Source organism: Papaver somniferum, chromosome 1 (genome assembly GCF_003573695.1).
Source record: "Papaver somniferum cultivar HN1 chromosome 1, ASM357369v1, whole genome shotgun sequence".
Taxonomy (NCBI): Eukaryota; Viridiplantae; Streptophyta; class Magnoliopsida; order Ranunculales; family Papaveraceae; genus Papaver; species Papaver somniferum.
Window position 1 is genome coordinate 125,434,902 of NC_039358.1, and position 22,316 is coordinate 125,457,217.

The 22,316-nt window shown below is 34.7% G+C and overlaps 1 protein-coding gene and 1 pseudogene across 1 annotated transcript; both read right to left on the reverse strand.

The window, feature by feature from the left end:
- Nucleotides 1-13,246: 13,246 nt before the first annotated feature.
- On the reverse strand, nt 13,247-13,358 carry LOC113341300 (annotated as a pseudogene).
- A 2,564-nt stretch (nt 13,359-15,922) lies between these two features.
- On the reverse strand, nt 15,923-18,182 carry LOC113299644 (glucan endo-1,3-beta-glucosidase 14-like). The gene is made up of 3 exons (XM_026548711.1): nt 18,061-18,182; nt 16,793-17,937; nt 15,923-16,485 (listed from the first exon to the last, which is right to left on the reverse strand). The coding sequence occupies exons 1-3, from the start codon at nt 18,125-18,127 to the stop codon at nt 16,402-16,404; spliced, it is 1,296 nt and encodes a 431-aa protein (XP_026404496.1). The 5' UTR covers nt 18,128-18,182; the 3' UTR covers nt 15,923-16,401.
- Between the last annotated feature and the right edge of the window lie 4,134 nt (nt 18,183-22,316).

Consider the following 22,316-nt stretch of genomic DNA (forward strand, 5'->3'; position numbering starts at 1 on the left):
CGCCTATATGGCTCTGGCGTGTCTATTTCATGCAGAAATAGACACGCATGGCAGGCATGCTATAATCTACCTAAAACCACGCCATTTTACCTAAAACCACGTAAGCAGAAGCCACGCCAAGACCAAACCAAAGTGGCGTGTGGACACGCCAATTTGGCGTGGAAAAAGGGTCTGTTTGTACTAGTGCAGACCCTGATTTGAAAACTATATAAAGGAGACATCTAAAAACTGGAAAAACTAATCCCCACACCTCATGTGTGATACTAGTTGGTTTTCGTAGAGTCGATTCTCGTTTAACCTTAGGTTTCTTCTCGAGACCCTGTAGGTTAACGACTGAAAGACTTCATTGGGATTGTGAAGCCAGACGAAACTACTTCTCTTGTAGTTGAGCGTTCTGTTCTTGCCATTTTCTATAGTACGAGTTCAATTGAATAATTGACTTGAGATTATATCTCTGATAGGGAAAGATTAAAAGAAATCACAAACATCTTCGTCTCATCGTTTGTGATTCCGCAATATCTAGTTTCGCTACCATACGATTTAGATTATTGTGAGGTGATTGATAATTCTAGGCTGTTCTTCACGAATATAAGTCCGGGTTATCAATTAGTTCATGTTCACCTTGATTTTATCATTAGACGGAACAAAACTCATAGGTTTATCTGTGGGAGACAGATTTATCTATTATCGTAGACTTTTCTGTGTGATACAGATTTGTTTATTAAAGTCTTCGACTTTGGGTGATAGCAACTCTTGGTTGTGGGTGAGATCAGCTAAGGGAATCAAGTGTGTAGTATCCTGCTGGGATCAGAGACGTAAGGCGCGCAACTGTACCTTGAATCAGTGTGAGATTGATTAGGGTTCAACTACAGTCCATACCGAAGCTAGTTTGTAGTAGGCTAGTGTCTGTAGCGGCTTAATACAGTGTGGTGTTCAATTTGGACTTGGTCCCGGGGTTTTTATGCATTTGCGATTTCCTCGTTAACAAAATTTCTGGTGTCTGTATTATTTCTATTCCGCATTATATTTTGTTATATAATCGAAATATCACAGGTTGTGCGTTAAAATCAATCAATTAGAATATCCAACCTTTGGTTGTTGATTTAAATTGATTGACACTTGGATATTGGTCTTTGATACCATCCAAGTTATCTCTCTAGTATTTGATAAAGACTCGCAGATTTCTATTTGCTTGAGTATAGATCAAATCGAGAGATTGAGATATTAACTCTTTGATATACTTTTATCTAGATTGAGTCTGACTGTCTAGTTGATTCTCTAGAAAGTATATTGGAGTTAGTCCATACAGATTGATAATCGAAATATTGGGTGAGGTTGTTAGACCCCCCGCTTTTTCAGGTGGTTATGACGACCTTCCATAACCCTATAGAGAACCCATCCATCCAAATCTTCGTTGTAATTAAATGCAATCTTGAATGGGCATTTTATCTTCTTTGAGAAAGTTTTGTTCTTTCTATTTGTGTTTCCTTTATAAACATAACCCTTCCTCTTGTGGCTTTTATCGGGATCACAACTTTTTTCACAAACCATTTCAAAGCGAGTTTTGCTTTCTCTCCCATTCAATACTAATACACACATGTCTTTTTGTGCATGTTGTCTAGCCCAACTCTTTGCCTCTAACGAACTTTTGAATACCAAGTCATTCATGTAGTGATGGGATGTGTCATCGTACAAAATATCAACATGGGGACGTCGATTTTCCATTGGTTCTATTGGATCAGATGCAACCTACGAGTAATAGCACAACGTCAATACCAACCACAACTAAGAAACACATAAATTTCGGCAATGTAAAAATAATAATCGACCCTGCCAAACAGAGAGTTCGGTAATGAAGTCTTTTAAAAAAAAATTACGAACTTGCCGAACTTGATTTTTGGATTTACTATGGTATAGTTCGGCAACATAATTAGTACACTCGACTAAACCGAACAATAAAGTTCGGTTAGATATTCAATGAACATGATTTGCGATCTTGTCGAACATACAATGGTATAAAACTCGACTAAAATGTACTATTAACTGGATACTCTATGAAAATAGTTCGACTACGTTTTCTGGAAAATGATAACTGAACTCTCAAAAACCTCCATTAAAACAAAGTTCGGTTACCTGCGTCTGCTAAAATAAATAACCGAACTGCACATACAGGAGAGTTCGGTTACTTTTTTCTGCAGAATAGCTAACTGAACTATTTTGACCTAGCCTAAATTTGTTCCTGAAATTTTCAGTTTGACCAATTTTTTGCACAATTCAAGCTACATTAACTAAATTTGAGCCATACCTGAGTACCCATAACTTCATCTTCTGCTTGTGGCTGATAAAATCCATCATTTGGGACGTTAGGTTGAGTTTGGGGTAAAAAGCTTTCATCATCTAACAAATAACTCATATCCGGATCGTTAGAAATATTGACGAATATATTAGGAGATGAAGGGGGTTCTGATTCTGAGGAGGGGGTATCATCACAAGAACAATCATATCATATTTACCAAACTCAAAATAAGATTTTTTTGGTTCTTCTTCTTCTTCTTCTTCTTCTTCTTCTTCTTCTTCTTCTTCTTCTTCTTCTTCTTCTTCTTCTTCTTCTTCTCTCTCAATAATTTTGATTCTAACAAAAAATATATCCTATTAATAACTCACTAATCACTAATTAATCAGTAATTAATTATTACACTAACACTAACTAATCAATACATAACCAATCTAATTACGAAGGGCAAGTTTGGTATTAAAAAAAATTAGATAAGGGGTGACCCAAAATTATTCCAAATATCCACCCAAAAAATGAATAGTAGCCCCCTCCATTTTTGACTAGTGCCCAGAAAATCGTTCCTTTTAATGCCTTAGCTACTCATGCTGAGACACTTCTTTCTCGGTCCGGCTACGATGGGAACCGGGCACATCCTTTGAGTATGAGGCACATCCTATCTAGTTGACATGTCATTCACAAAAACTATCTTTCAACTGAATTTGGTGGCTTCGGATCACATGTCCCCTCTTTGGGTGTGCCTTTATGTACCTCCAATTATGTGCTGTCATGTGGCACCCATATTTACCATTTCTCCGGCCTTTATATTGACAGTGGGATGATCACGACTAATTTGGGCAAGAACATACAAAATATAAATGCATTCCTTTTATAAATATTTCGTTCCCATAAATTGTTAATTTCCAATATGCTACTAAAAGAAATGATCACTTTTTATAGTACTTCGTTACATCGACAGTTGGAGTATTATTTTTGTCATCGTCGATCTAAGGTTTTATTGTGTTCAGTGAAGAGTGAAGACCATAATATATAGTGTGGAGACTAGGCTAAGTGTGATTGTAACATCATTATCGTTTCTGTATTCAGCTGTCAATTGGGTCTTTATATCAGACCTCAACAAAGTGCAAGTTCTGTTCTTCTTCTCTTCCCAGTTGTTTAGCTCCAAGCTAAGTAGAAAGGGCATGGTTAAAGGCCTTAACTCATGAGTTTCATCATAGCATAACCAAACATGTGACCTTGGTCTTCAGCTCCAATATCCTGTGGCTTCTTGGTAATTAGCTAGATGACCACTGACACCTTGGGCAATTTCAGATTTTCAGGGATCTGTTTAGTTCAATGTAAACAAGAACTTCGTATTTTCAGAATCAAGATCAGTAGAAACGAACCCAATTTTGTCCTAATAATAAAAAAAATTGCAATCCATTTGAGCATAAGCATGTAGTGTTTTAATAATTTTGGATTTTGGTTCGTAATTGGTTTCATCCCATAAAAGAAAATTGGCTCCGGTTTCATCGGATTTTTACAAAGGAAGAAAAATTGTTACCACATGGCAGCACATAATTGAAAGGACACGGGGCACACCCAAAGAGGGGTAGGGGATCCGGAGCCGAATTCGGTACGTGCACTTTTATTTTTGACTTCCCTAAATCCAATTACTGATTTACCCTAACTTTTTTTAGGAAACAAAATCTTCAAAATATAATAGTAAACAAAATCTTCTATTATCGAAGATTTCTTTTCAAACGGTTCCTCGTTAATCTGGACTACTGAAACAGATAAGGGAACCATTTTTCTTCTTCCAAAAACAAACTTAAGCATATTCAGAAGAGGTAAATCGTTAACTTATTTCATTCCCTTATTTGTATGTTTGGGTGGACTCTTGGAATATGCAGGGAGCTTAGATTTTTTTTTAAGACTAACTGGAAGGTTAAATGTGTCATATCATCCATATTTAGAGGAAGCAGATTTCTTATTCAATGAAAACACGTTTTTGGTTTGTTGTTACGCCATTTTACATTTCACTGACCCGACTAGACATTTATAAGATATAATTAAAACTTATATATATATATATACATGTATAAATTAGTTCAGGACCATGTTTGTTTAATTTGCTTATGAATGTATTTTCATTCATTTAGGATCCCATGGAGAGAAAGGGTGACGTTGCTTTGTAGGATCTTAATTTATTACCAACTAAAGACTTTGATCAAGACGATTTGCATCATGATGATAATGAATTATTAGAGTCAGACTCAAATACGGACATCAGTGATGACAGTTGTAAAAGTAGGGGTCTAATAACCACACCCAATATTTCGTTTAGACAATATATATGGATTAACTCCAATATAATTCCAAGAGAATCAACTAGACAGTCAGACTCAATCAAGGAAAATATATCCAAGAGTTATATCCCTGTTTCTCAATGTAATCAGCAAATCAAACAGATAGAAATCCGCGAGCCTGATTATTATGAGAAACAACTTGAACGGTACCAAAGACCAATGTTCAAGTGTCAATCAATTTCAATCAACAACCAAAGGTTGGATTTACCAATTGATTGAACTACACACAACCTGTGATATTTCAATTATATAAACAAATATAATGCGGCAAAGAAATAACACAGACATCAGAAGTTTTGTTAACGAGGAAACCGCAAATGCAGAAAAACCCCGGGACCTAGTCCAGATTTGAACACCATACTGTATTAAGCCGCTACAGACTCTAGCCTACTACAAGTTAACTTCTTACTGGAATGTTGTTGATCCCTAAATAATCTCACACTGATTAAGGTACAATCGCGTTCCTTACGCCTCTGAATCCCAGCAGGACTCTACACACTTGATTCCCTTAGCTGATCTCAACCACAACTAAGAGTTGCTACGACCCAAAGTCGAAGATTTGATAAACAAATTTGTCTCCCACAGAAAAGTCTATTTCAATAGACAAATTTGTCTCCCACGGAAATACCTACGAAGTTCGTTCCGTCTTTTGATAAAACAATGTGAACATGAACAATTGATAATCTGGTCTTATATTCCCGAAGAACAGCCTAGAAATATCAATCACCTCATAATAATTTAACTATATGGTAGTAGAACAAGTTATTGTGGAATCACAAAGAATGAGACGAAGAGCTTTGTGATTACTTTTATATCTTACCTATCGGAGATAAATCTCGAGAAAATCTTAGAGAAGATAGTACTCAATACAATTGAACAAGTAAGATCAGAACACGCAACTGCGGAGAAAATAGTTGGGTTTGGCTTCAGAATCCCAATAAAGTCTTTAAGTCGTTAACCTATAATGGTTTTCGGAAAAACCTAGGTTAAAGGAGAATCGACTCTAGTCGCAAATACTATCATACATGAGGTGTGGGGAATAGGTTTCCCAGTTGCCAGAGCTCTCCCTTATATAGTCTTCAAATCAGGGTTTGATAACTTTGGAACAAAGTAATCAATATTTACCATTAGATGAAACCTGATTCAAGATTCAAGCTAATATCTTTCCACCGTTAGATGGTCTTAGCTTGTTACACACAAATGAAATATACCTTCATTTTGATATGGGTAACCGTACCTAAATGTGTATATTGAGTTGGCTCAATAACATTTAACCGAAGTTAGCCATATGAATACTTTTGTATTAACCACATTCACATAACACTTATAGATCAAATATGATGATCAATCAATCATGAAAGATAATCAAATGAATCTAATGGTGTTAATCATAGAGTTGTTCAATTGTTTATATCTCATAAAGTATGCAAGAAACAATTGAAGCAAAATGTATTCATGAATAATTGAAAACAATTTGATTCATGATTGTACAAATTACTTATACAAGAATCAATTCATGAACATTAAGCCACGGTTTGCAAAGATTGCATTCCTTAATTTATAAATGTATTTTTTTCATAAGTATGAAATCATACTAAACTGATTTTAGAACTAACCACTAAGTTTGCAAACGGGTACGCAAACTTTAGTTCCGGACTTTGGTCTTGTCCAGCAGTTTGCGAAAGGGTACGCATACTGCTGTCCCGGACCGTAACTCAGGTAGACGTTCGCATACTGGTATGCAAACTTGGTTCCCGGACTTTAACAGTTAAAACCGTTCGCATACTGGTATGCAAACTTGGTTTCCGGACCTGAATCATGCCACAACAGTTCGCATACTGGTATGCATATTATGTTATATCCAGACAAAGGTTAATTGTTCTAAACTCCCATTTCAATTATTGAAACATCCTTAGAAGACGACAATAGCTGTCTCACACAAACTATTAGCTTATAAGTAATTTTCAAGCGATTGAATGATCAATACGAAACATTCCGAGTCGACATCAAATGAATATCTCACACAAATCATGAAAGATGTTTCAAGGAAATTTTCACATGATCATCTTTTAACTTATTATTTAGTTTCCAACAAATAAATTATTTTCAACTAAACTCGTCAAGAATAATGATGAACGTAGCTAAAGCAAAAAGCTTCCAGCACATATTTCGAGAAATAGATAACCGAGTTAAACTCATCTCGAAATATCAAATGTGTATAATGTAAAAGTCTATATAGCTGTACGACTTAATCTCATTAGGAGATAGAATATAATAGACTTCTGAGTGATAGATAAGTTTTAGTCTCCACATACCTTTTGTTGATGAAGTTCCTCCAAGCTCTCCTCAGTAGATATTCGTTTTCAATCGATGAACGCCGTGAAGTCTAAAGCTCAACTACACATTCTATCCTAATCCGAGACATAACTATATGTAGACTAGAAATCAAGACTTATAGTTTTGATCACCTAAACTTGACAAACAAGATTGAGATAGCAACGCTTGCGAGTTCGACCGAGCAGTGCTCTAACAATGATAAAAACTAATATTGTCCACCACTACTCACCAACAATGCTTCTTTTACCAACACCATCAGAAGCGGAGACAGGATTTTGAGAATGATAGAGCAAAAATTCTTGGCAAGTTGGATACATGGGGAAAATGGACTTTGTGGTCCATTTAATGATAAAAAGACAAAAAAATAATTACAATTGGGCTTGGCTCCGACCCTGACCACCACTATGTTCCTCCTCCACCCCTTTATAAAAACCACCGCCACTTCCACCACCCACTACCGCCACAAATGTCTATTGATATTATTTTTTATTTTCATCGAAATTATTTATCAATGGAAATAAATATTTATTTAATTAATTAAGAAAATATTTATAATAAAAAATTTAATAATCATTTGTTATGAACAATTAGTGAAACACTAATTAATAAAATACTTTGTAATGAGAAAAATTAATAAATCATTTATTATGAGTAATTGGTGAAACACTAATTTATAAAGCACTTATAATATTTAAGTTGAACAAATCACTACAGTAGATTTATCTCCCTCCTAGATAAATCTCGTCCGCTCTTTATTTAGCCTGACTTAGGCTTAGTTTGGTATTGCTGCAGCTTTTGTAAAAGCACTTTTCTGCTGTGCGTTGCTGTGCTGTGTTGTGAGAAAAAAGCAGTTTGACGTTTGGTAAAATATTAACTAAAGTTAAAGTTGATTAAAAAAGCAGTCAAAGTATGTTTGGTAAAATATCAAATTCAACCATTGTTGTAGTAGCAAATGACAAAAACAGACATATCTTTGAAAATAGTTTTATTCGGTTTTATTGGGTTTAAAATAATTAATCTTTTTTTACTATTCAATATAAATATATATAACATTAAATTTACTAATTGTTACTATTGTTATGATTGTTAAAAAAGTTTATTTTACTTAACCACTTTTTGATATATATATATAATTTTCAAACAAAAAATCAAACAAAAAATCAAACTAAAATTAATTAAATAATTATTTAATATTTATTTTTATTTTTATTATTGATAAATGAAATGAAATGGTAAATGAAATAGTTTGAAAATAAAAAATAATAATATTTAAAGACTAAAATATAAGAAATAAAAAATTGATTGTAGATAAGTTTAAGGGTAATTTTTATCATTTATAAAATAAAATAGGGACAAAAAAGATAAATCAAGCATTAAATTTAGGTGGGACCAAATCTTATGCTTTTGTAGCTTTTAAAAGCTCCTCATCCCCATCTTTTGAAAATTGAGGAATTTGGGAAGTGCTTTGGGTAAAAAGCACTTTGATTTTTTTTTACCAAACACCAATTTCAAAAATTATTGACATATATAGGTTTTAAAAGTGCTTTTGGAAAAATAAAAGCATTACCAAACCCAGCCTTAGCCAAGCTAAATTAGTGGAAGTACATATGCAAACAAGATTTTACCAATCACAACCATCACTTATAACAAACAATTACAACCACACATTTATCTTCTTGTCGTGGGACAAACTTGGACCGCCACTTATCTAGGCTAAGTTAGCCAAACTCTATTTTATATTCTTGACACATAATGCCTATATACAAAATGCATGTAACTTAAGGATTACCTTTATTTATACGCTCACAATAGGGTCATTACTTGGAGCCCAAGGTCAATTTAGATTAGAAAATTTACTTAAGTTAAAAATAGAGAACTTTGTTTTAGATTATAATTTGAACTCAACTTTAAAGTCAGTATACGGCTAGGACATCTATGTCAACTTTCAACAAATGGCTCACTTACTATTATGTTCACGACTTTTCCTAAAGTAACAACAAACATAAGATGAAATATTTCTAGCTGGTATATTTGAGTTCATTGTCTCGATATATGAGTTGAGTTGAGCTTTGCGTATATAATAGTTTGAAAAATGCAAAATCATTTACATCTATGTTTCACATTGTTTGGTTTAAATATCAAGATGATATAAACCGGTGTACACCAAGATAACTCGTGCACGTTATCAGGTTATAGATTTTCTCTTCCCAACGACCGAAAAAATAGTTCGTTTAAACGATAACTTGCAATTTTTGCAATAATAACATCCATTGCGAATGATGCAAGATATCGAACAGTGGATGGTGAATCAAAACCAACAGAAATGCCAAGTGACATTATGGGTAGAACCTCATCATGCAGATCAATAATTCTTTTCGGCTCATCCTAAATCTCACAGTCAATCCCACCGATGATGTGGCGATGGCATTTTTCAATTTTAATTTTTCTCTCACTCTTCCCACAATTTTGGCCGAAAAGAATTATTGCATGCAAATACAAGGAGTCGATTTTTCTTGAGTATCGATCTAACAGTGAGTCAAAGGTGCTTGCTTACTTGATGAATTAATTAGTAATTCAACTACTAAACCATTCCTGTGTGTGTGCACGCAAGTAACATGATGCTTAACATCAACACCATAGGACACTCAATATGTATCACATGTCTTTTTAGAAAAATTTGTGGCTCCACCGAGACGAGTAGACTTGATAGAATAATCAACAAAAATATGCACACGTACCAGTTTTTTTTAGAAGATTTGACAGGTAATGCTTCCTTTATTGGTTAATTTGCTTCCATATATATATTGTATATTATCACACATTTTTAATCTTTCATCCTTCACGTTTTTTTTCCCACGATAATCGCGATTACTACTATTACGTCCCCATCCATCTAGAATAAAATATATGGTTTGTTTTCCTACGGGAATATAATCACGATGATGAAATTTGTCATTTTTTGCTATTGTGCATTATTTTCTTCTGCTTGGAGAGACAACGTATCAATACTGATATCTAGTGATACTCAGGATGTTGTTGTAGAACGATATGCAAGGAATGAAACATACTAAAAATTTGTCAGGCGCTTACCGCACAACTAATTGCACAATGATGCCGTATAATTCAAAATATTTGCTGATAAAGATAAAGATATATAAAATAATGCAACCTTAAGTTGATTTAATCAAAATGATATCTTGAGTGGGCCCATTCATGATATTCTACAGGATCCGGTGAAGTTTAACATGTCACAAACTCTGTACCAAAAATGCTAGATTTATTTCCAAATTTTAATCCCGAAATATATACCGACAGAAATAGAGAAATAAATCCACATTAACCGCACTAGTGTCAAAGCTAGAACATCTAAAGGCCATTAGAATTCTCTTTCGGAGAAATTTCAGAACATTTTGCAGTGTGTCTAGCAAAAGCTGAATTCGTATTTATAAATGGTCATGAGGTGTCATCGCAGATAAGATACAAAAAGCTAGCAAGTTCACGTAGCACGAGGATGTGAACAAGGCTTCTGGCTTCTTAATGCAGTTCAATATCGAATATAATTTAATTACACTTTACTTTTTTGAAGTATGAATTTAACTAGACATGTCATAAACGGATTTCCTTTTTTCTTTATTAAACGTTACTTTAGATAGAGTAATAAGTCGTGCTGCCGATAATTTAGACTGAAATGGTGTATGAACCGAGAAAATTAACCTCATATAATCCTACAGATACAACAAATATCATCCATGCTAGTTTCCAGGAACGGGGCGGGTCCACCAGTTACATTTGTCTCTAGTAGGAAATACCAATTAGTCATAATAATAATATATTAGAGTGAATTTGGTCTAGTTGACCTAGTCAACTGTCTGTTTGGTTCTTTTTTAAAATATATATTATTGTTTGGTCCTAAAAATTATGATTTGGTCCTAGGGTGACGTCATGGATGATGTAATTGTCAGTCTGTAGTGGCAGAAATACCCTTTTGAGACCACATATATACAAAAAAATCAGTAAAAAATATCTCATTCTCAGATTTACTTTCTTTCTCTTCTATATTTTCAGATCTAGTTTCTCTCCTCTCCATTTTTTATTTTTCAGTTGTTGCAAATAAACGATGAAGATTAGTGTTTTTTCCTAGGGTTTTGATTTTCAGAGATGATGAAGACGATATGCAGAGATGATGAAGACGATGAATCATATAAATATGATGAAAACGACGAAGATGAAGATGTTGTTGAAGACGACGAACTCTGTTTGAAGATGCTGCTACTGTTTATGAAGATTCTGCTGTTGTGTATGATGAAGAAGAAGAAAACGCTGAAGAAAACTAATATAATCTTGAATCTTCATCTCGGATCTCTGTTCTTGATTTTTTTTCGTCTTCTTCATCATTTTGATGTTTTATGCTCGTGTTAAAGATGAAGATGATGATTTATGTTTGCTGCTCGTGTTGAAGATCTTGATTTTTTGATGTTTTTCGTGTTGATGATGATCTTTGTTTGCTGCTCGTGTTTAAAGATGAAGTTCTGCTGTTGTTGAAGATGAAGACGATGAAGTTCATCTAACATAATGAACTCAACTGCTTAGTTTTTGATAGGTGTTCACTTTGACGAATGAACTCTGATTTCATATAGGTTTTTATCAGGAATTCATTTGAGAGAACAAACTCTGTTTTCATATAGGTTTTTATCATGAGTTCATTCGTATAGATTTTTAACAGGAGTTCATTTGAAAGAATGAACTCTGTTTTCATATGAGTTTTTATCAGGAGTTCATCTGAAAGAATGAACTCTTGTTTTTGGTGTGTGTTCATTTGAAAGAATGAACTCTGTTAGGTTTTATTAGGTGTTCATTCGAAAGAATGAACTCTGTTTTCATATAGGTTTTTATCAGGAGTTCATTCGAAAGAATGAATTCTGACTTTTTGTTCTTAATAACAAAATTTTTGTAGAATTTAATGAAGTGTAATGAAGTTCATAAAATTTAATGAAGTGTACAGTTTTCATGAAACAGAATGAACTCAAATCTGCAAAAAGCATAATGAACTGCTACAAAAAATAAATAGAAATTAACACGGAAGGGTATTTTGATCCATTTAATATTTTTAAATAATTATGGACCAAATGGAAAAGGTGATTTCTGAAAGGACCAAACTGATGTGGGCCAAGACATAAATGAACCAAATTATATTTTCCCCTTGTCTCTGTCAGTTTATATGATGTTTACTTCCATCGATCCTTCTAAAATTGTCTCTAAATTACCAATTGGAAATTTAAACAAGTACCAGCTTATTCTCCACTCATACTCAAACGTAATCAAGTGGGAGAAATAAACTTCTTATATTACTAGAACACCGCTGCCACGGTGGGATGGCCTACCGTAGTAAAACATAACACTGCTGATTGCATAACACGTTATACATCCTTTTTTTTGTTGAAATGTTATTTTTGAGGCATAATGTGTTATGCATTCTTTGTGGTGGTTTGCACAATCGCGTTAGGCTTTAATTTACAAAAAAAAGGCTATAAAAGGGACTCCCTCCCTTCGGGCCCTCCGACCGGTCGGTCCAAATATTAAGAAATAGTGCAAAACATTATCCTATTAATTAGATGATATTTCTGCAAAATCTTTAAAGCCAAAATAAACATAAACGTGCATAATGTTCCACAAAAATAATGTTATTATTAGCTACCCATGTCGTAGAACATTCAGGATAACCTTGCTATAAGTAGGATTATTATTATTTATTTATTTTTGATCGGTCAAATATAAAATTCATTGAAAAGAAGCACTTAAGAGGGGTACCTGAACCCAATAATTACAACCGAATAAAAAGGGGAACCGAAAGGGGATTCGACTACCCAAAAAAAAACACACAAAAATTACGGAGGCAGGTATAATGAATCCCATAAAGAGATCACCATATTTGTCGTAGCCCTAACATCCTTGTATTCAATTCGGCCTAAAAGGAAGCTTGTAATTTTTTTTTTATAAATTGGGTTTAAAGCCCAAAGGTTATATTAAAGTTTAAACCTCGAAGAGGTTTACTACCTACGAGCCCAGGTAGCTAGGAAAAGAAAGTGAAAAATCCTCCACCCCGATGCTGACGAGTTTCAAACTCTAGTCGCTGGTATCATCACCTAACAACTTTACCACTGTACCACAGTGACATCTGCAGGAAGCTTGTAATTTGATATCTCTAATGAGACTTACCAAACTTTTCTTTTTGTTATCAAAGACTCTAGCATTTCGCTCTTTCCATATGCACCACCATATTTATTTCTCGATTTGTGCATGTTATCCTTGCATAGGGCCATGCTAATCTTCTTTGTATCTTTCCAATTCTATCGGATGTCTCCAAAGCGTTATTTCGAGACAATTGAAAATATCAGAAATAGAATATACAACTTACAAGGGACGGATGCAAAGCTGGTGAGGTCTCTTGTTTTAGCCTGGGCAAGTGCAGCTGGCAGAACAACTCATTGGAACCATTCTAGCACTGTGCTCAATAACTGGATGCTATTTTTGTTTAATTTTGATGCTTTTTTCTTTTTCTTTTTTTTTTCTCTACCTCTGGTAGATGCTTTGTAAATTCTTCTTAATCTATGTAATCTTCTCTTCTGATTAAAAAAAAGATTACATAAACAAGAACTCTCCCAATTGAGCAACGTTTGAGAAAAATTAATTTGCACTAGCCAAAAAAGTTCAAAAAAAAAAAGAAAAGAAGTTGAGATAACTTGCTTACCGCCAACTAGCTTTATTAGTCTTTAGTGGATAGCCACATAACAAACATAATTTCCATCTCTCAACTCCAAAAGCTGATGTTTATAAAAGAGCAAAAAAGTGGGTTTTAATCCGTAATTGGAAATCAATCCACCCATAAGAAGATACTGACCACGAAGACTTCAACCTCCGATCGAGGATAACAAACTTTATCAAACTATCAGTGGACATTTCATCCAAATTTTTCTCCAAAGTGAGAAATTCAAACTTGAAGTTTAATAGTGATATCTAATTCCCACCGAGGAAACTTATCAATTTGTGATGCACTTGTCATAGATATCATATATGTACGTAGTCGCACTCAACATCAGGTATTTGCATGACCTGTATATGGTACACCAAGAGCAATCTTTTGTTGAGTGCTGTTGTCACGTACTCACGTTATCTAGTCACTTTGATGAGGCTGCTGCTATATCTAGTATGATGTTCACATCACCTTATCTAGCTAAAAGCATAGCTTTACACGCTTAGTAAGCTCACTTGCTATATATTGTCAAAAGCAATATAAAGCATCAAAGCAGGACTCAAGAAAGAAGCCATACGCGAAATTTTCAAGCTCCAACTGATCGACAACAAATGAGCTAGTAGTTAGTCAAATAGGTACCCTCTTAAACTCTTGCTTACCGCCAACTAGCTTACCGCAAATCAACTCTTGATCTTATGTTGCGAAAGACTTGCTCATTATATAACGAATAAAATTGAGACACAAAACCATAGGATACCCTATAACGTGATGGGTCCAAGAGAGATTTTGTATATGAGCACATGGATGATGAAATGTCATTTGATGTTTGATTACAGTCTCATGTGCCAAAAAGAGAAATGGGATCCAACATGAATCTGGTTGTACCATTTCATATATTCTAATTGTCAAAAAAAAAAAGAAGAAGAAGAGATTAAGCAAATAAATACAGAAGAGAAAAGAGAGACAACCCCCTTTTCACATTTGTGCGGTGTTCATGTGCGCATCATGCATAAACATGCATGTTTTAGTTGTTAATGTCGGCATGGAAAATCAAAAAGCTACAGACCCTTCCGGAAATAAGACCAAAAACAAGAAAAAAGGGTGATGCTAAGAGTTTGGGTCGGAAGATAAAGCAGCGACCACTCTTGTCCATTCATGGATATATAGATAATATAAAGAAAACCCTGCCTTACATAAGAAAGTGGATCTACACTTTAAACATTTTCGTTGCATTTTCTCAAACCTAAGAGCCTTAAGAGCAACTGCACTGGTGCGATCAAAACCAAAGATCAAAGATCAAAAAAAAGACCAAAATTTGGGTTTAGTCCGTGGTGTGACGCAACGGTACATGATCAAAATTTCGTCAGGCGGACTTTAAAAGTCCGCCCCATTAAAATTCTATCAGGCGGACTTTAAAAGTCCGCCCCATCCTTTATAAATTTTAACAGGCGGACTTTAAAAGTCCGCCTCACTAAAATTCCATCAGGCGGACTTTAAAAGTCCGCCCCTCTCTTTGCAAATTTTAACAGGCGGACTTTAAAAGTCCCCCTCATTCCTTTTTTTTTTTTATTTAATTAAAATTTCGTCGGGCGTAATTTAAATCTCCGCCCGTTAACAAGCGTACTTTAAATTTACGCCCAGCAACAAGCGTACTTTAAATTTACGCCCGACTATAATAGAATTTGGGATTTGGTCGCGACCATATTTGGTCTGAAATTTGATCTTTGGTCCAAATTTGATCTTTACTCCGTCCCACTGTGTTACGATCTCATCCCATAAATTTGGTTATACTCGCCCACTGTGGATGCTCTAAAGGCCAAAGGGAGAAACAAAAAAGGAGCCCCAAAACTTTGATTCATGTATTCTATTACCAGCTTATGCAATTCCACGTCTAAAGCAGAGTATACTTTGTTATGAACCAATAGAAGTTGATTTGTATAGGTATGGTATCTGTATATAACATGATTATGATTGTAAGTTTCGTGTTGTAATCAAAACCTTTCGACTGATTGAATCGTGATTTCGAGTTTTTATATAGGTGGGCATATTAGAAAGGAGAATCACGCGACAAAGATATACCGTCAACGCAACGCACCGAATACTTTCGGTTGAAAAGTAAAACTTCATTATTCAGACAAGATTAACAGAATAATATTAATGATATTACTTTGTATATTGATAGAAGAATTAAATCAGCATAAAATATATATTAATCTCGTGATGATCATAATTTAACAACATAAAATAATAATGAAATGGGATAATTACATGATGATTTAATTTAATGCTACAAAGTAAAATAACAAAAATGCTTTCCCTTTGCTATATGTGATTTCTCGCTTTCTCATATCTCAGATATATATGGACGTCGACGAAGAGCTCTCCTATATATTGTTGTTTGTGGACGTACATATATATCTTCACCAATATGAGCTAATTAATACTCTTTGAATGACGAAAAAGATAAGCATCTTGTATATTTTCTGGCGCAAGTAGTTGGCCAACTAGCTCTTCATTTTGGTTCATCTGGTATACAGGAGCCCCTCCCTACAACCGCAACAATTTGACAGTGTTTGTCATCGGTTATGTCTTTGTGTATATGTGCGCTTTGGTCGGAGTACAGTGAAGAACCATACAAATCCAGCAGACCCAAATGCATCTAATTAACTTTTCTAGACTAATCTTCTATGTAAAACTTGGAATATCAATAAGAGGAATATCCAAGACCCCGTACTTTGGTATCTTTTTCTTGATGCCTGTTTCACAGGGAAAACAAAGAAAAGAATCTCAAAAGACAGTTAATAAATAAATATATGTAATTAATGCAAGTGAACCATCAAAATAAAATGATTAAAAACAAAATAAAATGGTCAAGGGAGTCAACTGTCAGTCCTACACCAGCATACATGTGGGATACTTTTCAGCGCATATTACAAAAGGAAAAATGTTGGGGTTTGATGATGATAACCGTACGTATACAGGAGCGCTAGGGACATTATACAAATCAGAAAAATAAAAGTTAACGTTGCCGGAGCTGGAAGCTAAATCTTTAATTATTATTACCTGATGAGTTGCAGAAGAAGTTAAAGAAATGGAAGCTGATGTTGTTGAGGGTGTTATTGCGGTTGATGATGTTGTTGCTGTGGGAGATGATGTTGATGATGATGATGCTGGTGCAGTAGAAGTGGATGTTGGTGTCGTTGTTGATGCCAACGTCGTGATACCGACATTGTAAGTCATGGTTCCATCAGGTTCATAGAGACCATAGTTCCTTTCTGATGTCGGACCGGGTTTCATATCTTCATTAAACAAAGCAAATAAATAAACGTCAAGTTTCTGACTGGGCCTCAAAGGAGTTCCTTCATTTGCCATTTGCCTTCTCAACAAGTTTCTATTGTAAATCTGTGCATTTTCTGTGGTTGCGCCAACTTCATCTTGATCACCTTTTGATGGCCATCCTGTTTCAGAAACTTTAACTTCCAAGCCACCAAAGCCCATTCTTGCAATAGCAAAAATAACAGCATCAACTTGTGCGTAAAGCATGTTGTCGTAGTGTAACTTTGTATAAGGATCGACCATTCCCGGGTTAGGGTTAAAAAGTACGTAATCCAAAGGAATTTTAGTAGGAGCATCTTTGTAAGCAAAATACGGGTAAGCATTGATCCAAAATGGAGCTCTAGTTGTGTACAGGAACTGCAACAATTGCTTCATAACTCCACCCAACTCGTCTTCGAAACTTCCAGCTGAAGGTGGGTAAGAATTGCTCAAAACGGCTGCAGAATTCGCCGTCGAAACATGCATATAAGTATCTAGTCCTAACTGCACCAGTGCTTGATGAATACTAACCATAGCTGGAACTACATTTGATATTAACGTTTTATCGTCCATCGAGAAGATTTCATTACCAACTGCAATTCCAGAGATCCTCGTTGCCGGAAAATATGGTTTAATATGTGTGGTTACCCATTGAAGTGCTTGTTGTGGATCAATCAAAACATGAAGAATTTCGTTTTCTATCGTCACTATCAAATCAATACCGGTGTTTGCAAATGACGTTAAGATTTGAGGATTTGTGTCGTATATCCGTACTTTAGTGATCTTAAGGGAACTCAGAAGACCAAGAACTTGACTTGGTTGTGGTAAATTGTCGCCGATTTGACCATAATTTATCCCTAGTGTTGCATTAACTCTTCTTGTAAAGCCAATATCTGTTAAGAACCATTAAAACATCAAAAAAAATGTCAAAATCAATTCATACAGAAGCATTAAGCAAAACATTTACTACAAAAACGTAACAACTTAGTTTTAGTAGAAAGTAGACAGAAAAAGACCTGAGGAGAGGAGAGAAAGTACAAAGATAATGTGAACTACGTCTTTTCTGCAAATGAAGATACCCATGAAGAATTGAGAGCAGAAAATTAGAGAAAGAGAGAGGGAGAGAGGGAGGGAGGGAGTAAAGAGAGAGGGGGAGAGGTCCTATATTGTGGAAAGAATATGATGAGACACTATATTATGTGATGTAATGATAAATAATTCTTTTCTTTACTTGTTTGTAAGTGGTGACGTTAGTTGATGTCTTAACAAAGTTTCCTAAAATTGAAATCTACTATTCTCGATGTGTACACAAATATGGATAAAACGGTGCATATTTGTGAACTAGGTATTCTCATCTTCTCTACTCCATCTAGACGGCGGCACGGCTACTTTGTTTTGTCTTTTGGTGTTGCCTTAGCTTGTTGTCGATTGTCGACATAATCAAGTTACGTCTTGAAAAACTCGGTCAAAATTGAAGGAACATGAAATGGGTATTATAATGGGTTTATATTGGATCTGGTTTGGGCCACTTTCAGGTGAACACTCATTTTGGAAGAATGATATGGGGCTTGCACCATTTGGGTTTGGGAGGATTTTAGTAAGGGTGTTCCTTTATATACCCCAAAATTACTAATAGCATCCATCTTTGTACCCATTGATTTTAGGGGATTTTAAGAAAATGCCACACTTTCAATTTCCGGTTTAAGAACGTGCCATCGTTTTTTTCAGAATTAATAAAATGCCACAACCGTTATATATTCTGTTAAGGCCCACCAAACAGGTCTATATTCTTTGAATAAGTCAAGAAAATATTCGTCTTTACCTATTTGCCCTTCACAATCCTTAAAGATTTGATTCCATACAAGAAACATACAAGAAACATAAAAAAGAAAGCCGATCTCATTCATGAATATGTCCATTAGATACCACCGTTCACTTAGGTTTTAACGGTGAACCAAAATCCTAAATTAGGTTTATGTCTTCAACACTATTTTCTCTATTCTTCTTTTCTTTTTCTTCTGTATATATTTGAAAAGATAGTGTGGTAGATGATTAATTAAGGGATTGATTGAATTGTGGAATTTAGGGATTAATTGAATGGGCTGTGGAGCTGTTATGTGGAATTTAGGGATAAAGTTGCATGAATAGAAATTGGGTCTGTTTTGAGAGGAAATTGCTGGTGGGATTGTAATCGAGACCGAGATGGAGAGTGAATTGACAGCAAACGAGATGTTGGTGTTGGTCGATGGTATACTACAGTGTAGTTTGAAGCAGCGGCATCAATGGAGTCGGTAAGAATTAGTGGAGATGATTGAGCTATTGTAATCAGTGCAAGGAGATCTTGAAGTAAGGATGGAGGGGTATTGCAGACGGACTGCCGGAAAAGTGGGTATTGCAAATGCTGTTCTCTTGGAATATGTACCAAAATGGGTGTTGGCTGTTCTCTTGAGGTTGAGAAGGTGTTGGAAAATGCTATTTACGGTGAATGCAGCAGCAAAAGCCAGGTCTAAGAGTTGGCTGAAATTGATTCAATCAATATGATTTTGTATGGGATTGTCGGTTTGAATTGGATTGGTAGTAATACCATTTGGTTCATGTATGTTATTATTTTAAGCTTATACCTACTATCTGTTTGATGAAATTCCCCAAACAAAGGATTAAATAAAAGCATATTAAAAGGCGTCTCAGTCAATTGTGTTCTCATCTTGATTAATTTTTGTGGATTTGACAGTAGTATTGTTAAGTGATTTTGATCATTTTTCTGTTGGTGGGTTATATTTGAGATTTAGCTCTGATTCACGCCTTAGATCGCTAATGATTCGCAATTATGACTTGATTTAACTCAGTGTAGTGAGATAATTCGAGGGCATGAATGCCTTTTACTAAGATGAATTACTGCCACCTAGGCATTAACGGATGTTAACTATTTCTTGAAAAAAAGGAGATGGAAAAGATCAAATGTGTGGCATTAAATAAATTCTGGAAAAAACAGTGACACTTTCTTAAACATGATATTGAAAGTGTGACACTTTATTAAAATCCCCTTGATTTTATCTTCCTACTCATCAAAAGTCTAATTATTATACACCCTGGAAGTGGGATTGAGGTTAAATAGCTACATGGATTTAAGTGAGATTTAAAAATAGGCTCACAAACACTTACTTGAAGCTTTAAAGAATCAAAATTTATTACTCACAAAACTTTGCTAATTATTCAAGACTCCCTTACTCCACTCATTTTACTCACTAGAGTATTTTTCTTCTTGTTACCTTACCATTCAATTTTCTTGTCGCTCAATTACGATTCACAACTGAACACACTTATGCCTACTAGCCGACTCCACTATAGTTTTCTCTATAAAACTCTTAGCTGCCGACTACTTGGACAACTGTTACAACAGACTTCTTAATATCCTAAACTTTCTTTACTTATCGAGTTTGACGATTAAACTGTAGTGTTACAACACTGCTCGGTCGAACTTGTAAGTTTTGTTATCTCAAACTTGTTGTCAATGTTGGATGCACAAAATTATATCTTGATTTCTTGTCTACTAAAGTCAAGTCTCAGACTAGGTTTAAAAGTTGGTAGTTGAGTATCAAACATCACAGAATAACCCTTGAAGATTGAAGATTAAAGATCAAGAATTTCATCAACAAGAGGTATGTGAAGACTGAACCATTTTATTTACTCACATGAATCATCATTATATCTATATGAGACTATATCGTATGACTTCTAGTAGATTTTAATATTGCGAAATTTTTTTGAGTCAAGCTTGTCTTGTTAAACATCTCGAAATATGATTCAAGCAATCAATGTTCATAGATCCTTAACAATCTTAGTTCGAAGTAATTTATTATTCGAGAATTATGTTTATGTCATATGGATCATTTTGAAATTTCCCAAGTAATGATATTTATATTCATGACATTTGGGAATGTTTCAAAATACGAAAAGAGAATTTCAAGAACTTACTGAAATATGGACTCGGGGTAGGTACATGTAACTAGTACGCATACCATAGATATCAGAGGTTGCTAGCTTCTGTGTCCTAGTTGTCTGTTAGAGTCGTCCTCTATGAACCTAGGTTTCCTTTGAATAAAATAATTAGGTTTATGACTTAAAGACTTCACTTAGGGATCCGTGAATCCAGGTCCGACTATCTTTACCTTGATAGTTAATTTGTGTATTCTGATCCTGTTTCATTCTGTTATCAAGGTTTTAGTAATCTCTTTCAGGGACGAGATAGATAGAAATCACAAAGTTGTCTTCGTCTCAGACTTTGTGATTCCTAAAGATAGATATCTAAAAACCATCTTAATTGGTTGGTTTAAGATTGTTCTTGAGAGGTGGTTAATGATCCAGGCTTCTCAGCTAAATGAGTGTAAGTATTTCGGATTTGTGAGGTTTCCTAGCTTTGTCTATTGCAAATAGATTTCCAAGACTTGACATATTCATCTAAAGGGAAATCAAATAGGTTTATTAGTTAGAAGCAGATTGGTATCAAAATTCTTCACTTAGGCTTAAACAACTCTTAGGTTGTAAATGACGTCAGATAAGGGAATCAATTGCGTAGAGCGTTGCGAGGTTCAAGAGACATAAGTAGCACGACTGCGGTTGAATTTCTTGGAGGGTGAGTTCGGTCTCAACTACATTCAAGTCCAAAGTTTTATAGTATGCTAGTGTCTGTAGCGGCTTAATACAGTTCAATGTTCAAATCTAGACGAGGTCCTGTGGTTTTTCTGCAGGTGCAATTTTCCTCTTAACAAACCTTCTGGTATCTTTTGTGTTTTCTTTAAACGTATTACATTATTTTATCTTTATACTAAGAATAACACAAGTATTACGTAATCAGTTCTAGTAGATAAGTTCATATTAAATGTGCTCGTTTACGAGACTCGCTCTTATAGAGTTCGTATCTTGAAAGTAGATAACAAGTTTCATACTTGGTAGAATTCTTTATTTGGGTACGACTAGATTGATCATGTATATTGATTTTTTATATTCATCTAAGTATTCTTCTAAACAAACAGGTTCACAGACTCTTTTTTCTAGACTTTCTAATTGTGAAGAAATAGAAATATAAACTTTATATACATATATTTTCAAGGATCATTAAATTGGTCTACTTGCAATTGTATTAGGTTTTGTCCATATAGGTTGCTGAACGAAAACGTTGGTGGTGTACTTGGTACCCCCTCCTTTTCATTTAGATACTGATTTTTCTTGTATATCAGAGTACCAGCTTATATTTACTAAGTCTCTGATATTC

What these genes read in the sequence shown, in the direction of transcription:
- LOC113299644 (XM_026548711.1), bottom strand. Translation starts at nt 18,127, where the DNA reads ATGGGTATCTTCATTTGCAGAAAAGACGTAGTTCACATTATCTTTGTA. An exon ending in ACTTTCTCTCCTCTCCTCAG is followed by an intron (nt 17,938 to 18,060) that starts GTCTTTTTCTGT and finishes GGTTCTTAACAG; the next exon opens with ATATTGGCTTTACAAGAAGA. An exon ending in CTTCTTCTGCAACTCATCAG is followed by an intron (nt 16,486 to 16,792) that starts GTAATAATAATT and finishes CCTGTGAAACAG; the next exon opens with GCATCAAGAAAAAGATACCA.